Genomic DNA, 8,830 nt, shown 5'->3' on the forward strand with positions numbered 1-8,830 from the left:
CAGAATTATTATAAGTACTAGTGTAACAATCGTTTATGAATAATTCAAGTGTAAATTATTTTTTTCTAAAAATTTATATTGAAAATATTGACAATAAAAGATCAGACTTGAAAATTACACCTAAAAATAAACTTAACTTAAAAGGAAAAATAAACGTTACCTTTAGTTATTAAATAAATGATTTTGAACAAAAAAAAATAGTCCACCAATACAAAAAATCTCTGCTGCGAAAATAAAAATAACTTGGTCATGTAAATAGAAAGAGCGTTCACTTGTTACTGAGGTTGGGTCGTCGGGACTTTCGAGTATTCTCGAGCTCACTACCTGGCGAACGCTCGTCTTGTTCGTTTAACTGTGTCGTTTAGATTTTTGTGATTTTGCAGTGGAGGTTATTTTTTGAAAAATCCGGTATTTTTTTACGTTCAGGTAACATAATTTATGTATTAATTTTAATTCTTCATATGATAATTAATTTAGCAGATATTTGATAATTTTTGGAATTTTTTTAATAAATAAATTATGGCAAACAAATAAGAAAAAAAATTGACATAAAACAATTAAAAATAAATATAAATGCAATTTTATAAAATAATTTTTCTGAAACAATTCATTTCTTCTATAAAGTTAAAAAATTTTCAAAAGGCTGCTAACTTTATTGTCATATTCCTGTTATGAGAAATAATTTCGCTTGTCGATAGGTGAATTAATTGTCTATCGACAAGCAAAATATTTTTAAAAATTAATTACTAATAGTACTTAATTTATAAATTACATAATTCTAGCGTAGAACATTAAACTATTTTTTTTTATAAAAAATTTTTTTATTGTATTATAAATTTAGAAGCTAAGAAATTCTATAACATTTTGAAGAATGCATAACATTTTGATCTGAAGTACGAGCTATGTAAAATCGTCAAATACAGAATGTCGACTGTATTCCTGATAGTCTTTTGTTTCTCGCTACACAAGTATTGCTAGTTTCTACTGGAGCTCTTTTTCTAAGAACTAGAATTTGATTTGCGCGCACAAGCGCGCTTGACTATAGACTTGGGATATATTTTCATGCTTATGATATATTTAATCAATCACGTTACGAATAGTTTGCAACACATATTTTTCATCTTAATTTTATTATATATAATAGGATAGACGGGTGCTTGTTTTGATGTCCACTGCTGCGACTCAGTGATTTCAATGAATGCTTTTTGACTTACTGTAGATTGATTGTATCTTCTCTATTTGTATTATTATATATTGATGATAACGCTTTGAAAATTTACTTTTTCAATTTTACAAGAATATTTTAAATATTTTTTTTTGGTTTTTTTCGTTTTTTACATTGAAATGAGTAAATATCAAAAAAATTTTATAATAATAATAATAATGATTATAAAAACAAAAATAGCATTGAGATTAAAAATTAACCCTTCGTTGATCGCGCTATGAGCGAATCGCCGCTTAACAACTACTCAATCTATAGAGACTCGCTATAGTGCGAGCTAGAAACTAAAAAAGATGCGACCAACGAAGGATTAAAAACTAATTCTATTACTTTGAGAAAGTAAATTAAGAAAAAAAAATTTTCTATCAATAAAGTAAATAAAATTATTTGGTCTTAACGAATGTCTTTTTTTTCTCTTTAGATCACCATATGAGTTATCATATCAGACACAACAATTATCTCTTCATAAGAGATGTGAGGAACCAGAGCGAAAATGGACAACGATACTTGTGTGCCTACAATTTCAATAATCAACCGTGCAACGTTAAATTGTGGTGTTTGGCTACGGGCGAAAGAGTCACAATGGGTACTCATCATCATCATCATAATGCAGGAGTAAACATACCACCTTCAGAGGAGGCAGCCTCTTTCCGTGATAACCACGCCCCTCGTGGAATTAACAACTCATCTAGAACGCAGAGGTTACGATTCAACCGAGCGTTGGCTCTTCAAGCGGCATCATCCTTCAGGGCCACTCAAAGTACTCGGTAAGATTTCGTTACCGAAATTAAAAACATTTTAATTATTCAAAAATTTATTTTTAAAATACAAATTAATTCAAGTGTAAATATCCGAACGTTGAATACCTTCATTTTTTTATTAAGCTATTGCATAGCTTCTATCGCGGGCCTTGAGCGCGGGGACCGAATCCAGAAATTCCGTAACGAAAAAACCTCACGCTTTTCACTCCGACGGGCACGGAGGTGTGGCTTGAAGGCCGTGCATCATCTATGCAATAGCTTTACCGCGGCAGTCCCCGAGTGCCACACGTCTTTTTGTTTTGTAAATTCGACTACTTCGCCGAGATATCGATTGTCAAAGTTTTAAATTGTCTTTTGTCCGCTAAGTTCACATTCATATTTTATTCTAATGTTCAACGATAATAATTTTTAATTTGTTGAAAATCATTTTCAATTTTGATAAAATTATCTGGCGTCCAACGGGATTTCTAACCCAGCCTGTGTGTCATCGGGCCTATTTATTTAATTTCAGGGCGGCCGTACTTTATTCTAACCCGCCGGTATCTCTGCCTCCGGTTTAAATTTTTATATAACGGGGAAAAATATTGTTACAATTTCAATATAATATTACTATACTAATATTAACAATATAATAATAATTAAAATTACAATATAATATTACAAAAATTATATTAATAATATAAAAATATTTACAATTACAATATAATATTTACAATATAATAATATTTTTCAGTAATACAAGGATCAATCAACCACGGCAGCGTGTGATTCCAGTTCCACAAAGTTTTGCTGATTTGCATGAATATTTCCTTATGGAACAGAAGATCAACAGTATTTATTTAGCAAAAGTAATGGGGTCCGACAATTCCATCGGATACCTATTCGGAAACTCCAATTTAATTACAAAACTTGGTGAGGACCGTGAGTGGCACGTCGACATTACATTCCAGGTAATTTAATTGTAATTAAAATGTTTGTAAATACTGTTTAAAAGTTATTGATATTATTATTGTTATTTTCAGTGCGTTCCGATGATTCCATCTATTTCCTTACTGTTGACAATTATGTGGCGTCGAGGAGCTGATGTAATAAGAAACTTTTTATATATTATTATTATTATTATTTAAATAATTTAACTTCCATAGGGTATTCCAGTTTTGTTCTGTTTATGTGGAAACAAATCTACTCCATTATTCTGCTCAGTATGGGAATGGATCCTTGAGAAAGCTCCTCAAGTGGCAACAAATCTAAAGGAAGTTGTTTGCGATTGTGATGGGGCCTTACTTGCATCTATTCATCAATTATTTCCTTCGGTCCGTTGTAAAGCGTCATGGATTACCGTTGCTAGGGTAAAAATTTTTCTACTATAATAATAATAATAATAATTTAAATAACAATAATAATCAATTTTTTGATTCATCTGTTTTTCAGGCTATTCCCGTAGTTGGTACGGTATGGATTTACCTAAGCGCAGCCACGCACAAAGTGTCATTTATTATTACACTTGTGCGTTGGCATTTGTGCCTCTTCATTTGGTGATTGATGCGGTAGAAGTTCTTGTCTCGATGATAGAAAGTCATGTTCCGGACAATATTCATTTTTTGCAATTCCGCCAGTTTATATTGGAGTCATTAACTCCACAAGCAAATAACTTCTCAATTTGGACTTCATCGAGGGAGTGCACGATTTTGGGAGAAACATTTAACAAATGCCTTCTCAAACATTTCGGCGAGCTACACCCATCAATGCCAACTTTTCTTGGTAATTATGAATATTACGAAATTAAATATTTTATTATTATTTGTTATTAATTGCTCAGGGGGGTTTTCCCCGGAGTCCGACTCTCCGAGGGCCCAGCCTGAGCGCCATCCATTACTGCTGCACCACTCCACACAACAAGGCGGTTAGTGAGTGCAGCAGGCCAAATTCATTTGCCTAAGTAGACGCAGGGATCCCAAAATGACAGCCTTTTGCATCCGCACTGCTAGAGACACGGCTGCTGAACTGCAAGCCGGTATCTTCGCAAGTGAAGACACAAAAGACTGTTTCATCCCTCCAAGGACGCCGACAACCAAAACGACGAGCTTGACACGGTAACCTGGGTACAGTTTGCCAATTTCAAACAGGAGATCCTGATATATCTGGTGTTTGTGCTCTTCTTTGGCCGAGATATTGTATTCGGCTGGGGCCGAAAACTCAATGACATAAATGTCACGAGTAGCCTTGTCAAAGAGCACAATATCAGGTTTGTTGTGGTCAATCCGCCGGGTTGTTGCGAATGGTATGTTCCAATAAATTTTGGAACTGTCATTCTCAACAACCTGCGGAATATCTCCTGGCAGATAAGGCAACACTGGTGTCTCATCGATACCGCAGCTATATCTGAGATGATAATAGAGTACTCGCAGGGCAGCATTGTGACGCTGTATGTAGGCACCTCTTGCCAGCACAGGACATGCCGACAAAAGGTGCATCAGCGTCTCCGGATGTTGTTTACACGTCCGACAGGACGTGTCCGGAAGCTGCGCCTGGAGCACCTTGCTACGGTATTCGAGAGTGTTGATAACACCATCTTGGCAGGCAAATATAAACCCTTCGGTCTCGGACATCAGGCCAGCTGACTTCAAGAAGGAGAATGTCAGCTGGGTGGACAAGCCATGGTCACGGACGTGTTTGAAATACACGCTGTGCATGGACTTGTCCATGTGTTCACCGAAGAGTTTTTTTCCTCGGCTATCCTGACGACACTCTTGAACTCCTTTTTCGGGAGTTCAATGAGAGCGTTTATTTCTCCGAGACCTAAGGTATTTGCCGCTAGATTGCTGCCTTATACAAGAACGACCCCTTCCGCGCATTTTCATGACTATGAACAAATTGCATCAGGAAGTCGTCCTCGTCTGCTGTGAAATTGGCAACCTCGTATGTTAAACCCAGAACCAAACGATCGTGAAGCCGCTCCAAGCTCTGCAATCCTCTCCCTCCGATGTTCCGGGAGAGGTACATCCTGGCGACTGATGAATTAGGGTGCATGCTCTGATTCATATTGATGACTTTACGGGTTTTGATGTCGAGATCTTTCAACTCATTTCGAGGCCATTTCAGGATCCCAAAAGAGTAAAGTTATTATTATTATTATTATTATTATTATTATTATTATTATTATTATTATTATTAATTTAAATTTAAATCTTATCTAATAAATTTATTCTTTTTAGGATGTTGATTATTTTATTGTAATTATTTTTATACAAAAGTATTTATAAATAATTATTTTTGATTTTTCAGATAAACTGTCAAAGTTCATTCAACGGTGTGAGTCCAAGATGAGTAAAGAATCTCCATCTACCTACGAAATGAATCGAGCGTTCAGAATTTTGAGGGATCGATTACTGAATGGTCGGTGTAGTTTAAAAGACTACATCCAAATTGTAGGCTATTCTAGACAATCCATCAAGTCATTAATTGACACTGCTGTGGATCGTCAGCAATGTAAGTTTAAAAATGAAACAATATTTAAATCTTTAATTGTTGAAAAATATTATTTACTTGACATTTTTTCTTTTTTTTCTTTAATTTCAGATCGTTATGATACTCAAATGGAAAAAATCGCGCAAATCTATCGGTTGGGTACCCATCGTGAAGTGGTGCAAATGGATTTCGATGGAATCATTAATAATAATTTGAGAGATGTAATTATTGATCGAGACAGCGACAACGATGAGGATGCTGAAACTCTAGAAGTTCCAGAAGTTCGTGACGCTCCGGAAGTTCCGAACCCTCCAGAAGTTCTTAATACTCCAAAAGTTCTTAATACTCCAGAAATTCTTGATGCTCCAGAAGTTCTTGATGCTCCAGAAGTTCTTGATGCTCCAGAAGTTGTTAATGCTCCAGAAGTTCTTGATGCTCCAGAAGTTCTTGATGCTCCAGAAGTTGTTAATGCTCCAGAAGTTTCGGATGACGTTTACTACCAAAACGAAATAGAACTTGCCGACGATCCGGAAGAACCTCCCTGGATCCACAATTTAAGCTTTCAAATGAACTTCAACGATGAGGCAGCTAGTAATGAAGAGGAGCCATGTTGCTTATGTTTTGTAAACAAACGGAAAATGGCTTTTTTTCCTTGTGGTCATCGTTGCTTATGTCAAGAGTGCGCATTTAAACTACAAAAACAATGTGAGCATGAAAATCGTCATCGACCTGAATATCGGGCCTCATGTGTTTTATGCAAAAAAGCAAGTACAGCTTTAATTGCAATTCGCTGCTAAAAAAAATCAACATTTTCATTTTTGTAAGTTTTACAAAAAATTCTTTCTTTTAGTGCTTAATGTGTGCAAAGTACTCCAATAATGTGTCATTTATTTTATAACTATGTTATTATTTTTCTTAAAGATGGTTTTTATAAGCAATATTAGCTTTCTTACTTATTATTACTATTTTTACCTTTGGCTTTCTTAACTATTATTACTATTTTTATAAAAAATAATTGTTTGATTTTAATAATGTAATAATAACTATGTACTATGTGCCTTTAAAAAAATTAAGTACTCTTAATAATATTATTAAATGTACATAGATACATTGAAAAATAAAAAAAAATTATGTTGTGTGTGAATAATAATAATAAAAAAAAAAAATTTCTTGTACGACTTTATTTAACAACATATTTTTATACAAAAATAATTTAAATTAAAATACTTAATTAATTAAAAATTAGAGGAATTTCAGACTAATTGTCAAATTGAAGATGGACAAAGACCGTAAAAACATTAACGATAGGCAAAGCAAGGGACGTGCTGCTACGCTGGGCAAGGACAAGGGCAAATACATTGAAGTTGATTTATTAATTTAAATTTATTTCAATTTTAATGAATTGTTTTCTTGGTCAATTTTTCTATCGTCATCTCGAACTGGTGATGAAGGCTTGTGGATTATAATTGACTTTATTGGTTGAATAGTTTCTGAAATTAAATTAATTTTATATTTTAAAAATTTTATTTTAAATATTTTTTTTTCTGGAGAATTTGTCGTTGTTCATGCAAGTTATCAATTATACATCGGTGAAGATGGATTTATTGCTCCGAGAGCTAAAATTGATGATGGAATAATATGGCTCTCAATTATTAAAGCTGGTATAACAAAAACTAATCTCCTTCAAATCATAAATAATAACAACATTTTTTTTTAATTAATATTGTTTATTATTTGTTTTTATCATATTTTCTTCTCGGTTTAAATGCTGGTATTCACTTAACTAGTACCGGAGAAGATATAATCAGTACCGGTCTGCTATAAGCTGAGGTCTTTTTATCTATGGTAACAGTCATGAGTTCTTGAAAAGAACCTTAAAAAAACTTTAGTTTCTCTAAACTCACAGGGACACACTGTGCAGTATGATATTGTACTTCGATCATATCGAGTTGATAATCAGCTTATTAATGTTATTAACTTTGTAGATAGAATAATAGAGCAAACCAATTGTTGATGCAAAAATGTGTATTAAAGTATTGAATGTCTAGTTTTTTATTTAGTAGTATATAAATTTTAGCTCAAGTAAGAAAGATATTTTTATTCAAATAAACTAATTTCAAGTTATTGAATTTCTCAGTGAATAATTATTATTCTTAATTAAAAATCAATTAAATAAAGATAATGAAGAAAATTCGGTAATTATTTACAAATGGGGTCCACCCTATTTTTTGCCATATCTAGGCGAATAATTAACATTTTCAAATTTTTTTTATGATTCTGCTTTGTTTTTACGGCGCATTTATGATAAAAAATGTCGTGAAAGAAAAAAAATTAAGATTTCGATTCTTTTTTGCCTTCAAAAGTTGCAAAAAATCTTGGCTCTCATGTTTTTGTATTAAATTTCTATTTTTGATGTTTTTGATATGTATTTTTTTGAAAAGTACATCAAAAAAAACGAATAATTAAAAAAAATAAGTTAAATATCGCAATTTTCTAAAAGATTTATAAATTTTTTTGAAAATTTTTTTAAATTGCGGTAATCAATTTTTTTTTTAATTGTTCATTTTTTTATGTATTTAAAAAAAATATATCAATAAAATGAAATAGAAATTTCCTGCAAATAAATTAAAATTAATATATGGTGAACCCCACTTGTAAATAGTTACCGTTAAAAAGAAATGACACAACCTTTTTAATTAGATTTAACTTTATAATTACAAATATATGCAAGCAACTTTGTAATTTTAAAAAATAATAAATTCGAGAAATAATTTTATTTATTTTGAAATTTTTTGTAATTCAACAAATTATTTACATTAAATTTTTTGAATTTATATTTTATTTTGATCTTAAAATAATGCTTATAAATATATTATTAAAATTAATTTTCTTACATTTGTAAGTAATTATATAGGCAAAATATAGAAAAAGGGTTTACAAATGTAAGTACCGTTTTTTATACATAGTTCTCGTAAAAAGTTTTTTAATTGTTTACTTTGTTATCGACTCAACAAAATGAAAATTTCTTGCTTATCGACAATTTCTTTTGAGTAAAGATGTCTCTGAATATTGCAGTCATTGAGTAAACATATTATAGTTATGGAGTAAAGTTGTAGTTGAATGCAGATGTGACTGAATAAGGTCGTAACCTCATGGTTTGAGTAAAGAAGTTTTGAGTTGAGCTGTATCGGTGCCGGTATTAGTACTAAACATTTTGTGGTCCCTCGAGCCGGATCTCCCCTCAGCTTGGGTCGTGATCAGCGACATCTCAAGACATATCTCTGAGCGTGCGTAACATTTCTTGAGACTGGATTTCACAACTTTGCGGATTGCTGAGCACTAAGTGCTGCGGGAAGTTTTGTTATTCAAATCTTCAAGG

General features: G+C 32.3%; 1 protein-coding gene across 1 annotated transcript; it reads left to right on the plus strand.

Moving 5' to 3' along the window:
- The first annotated feature begins 278 nt into the window (after positions 1–278).
- On the plus strand, positions 279–6,344 carry LOC141533621 (uncharacterized). Its single transcript, XM_074252610.1, has 5 exons — positions 279–426; positions 1,644–3,332; positions 3,415–3,744; positions 5,269–5,472; positions 5,563–6,344. The coding sequence occupies exons 3-5, from the start codon at positions 3,438–3,440 to the stop codon at positions 6,246–6,248; spliced, it is 1,197 nt and encodes a 398-aa protein (XP_074108711.1). The 5' UTR covers positions 279–426; positions 1,644–3,332; positions 3,415–3,437; the 3' UTR covers positions 6,249–6,344.
- The last annotated feature ends 2,486 nt before the right edge of the window (positions 6,345–8,830 follow it).

The sequence above is a fragment of the Cotesia typhae genome, unplaced genomic scaffold (assembly GCF_013202065.1).
Source record: "Cotesia typhae breed Kobodo isofemale line unplaced genomic scaffold, CoteBio_Ctyphae scaffold_121, whole genome shotgun sequence".
Taxonomy (NCBI): Eukaryota; Metazoa; Arthropoda; class Insecta; order Hymenoptera; family Braconidae; genus Cotesia; species Cotesia typhae.

What these genes read in the sequence shown, in the direction of transcription:
- LOC141533621 (XM_074252610.1), top strand. Translation starts at nt 3,438, where the DNA reads ATGGATTTACCTAAGCGCAGCCACGCACAAAGTGTCATTTATTATTAC. An exon ending in ATCAATGCCAACTTTTCTTG is followed by an intron (nt 3,745 to 5,268) that starts GTAATTATGAAT and finishes TTGATTTTTCAG; the next exon opens with ATAAACTGTCAAAGTTCATT. An exon ending in TGCTGTGGATCGTCAGCAAT is followed by an intron (nt 5,473 to 5,562) that starts GTAAGTTTAAAA and finishes CTTTAATTTCAG; the next exon opens with ATCGTTATGATACTCAAATG.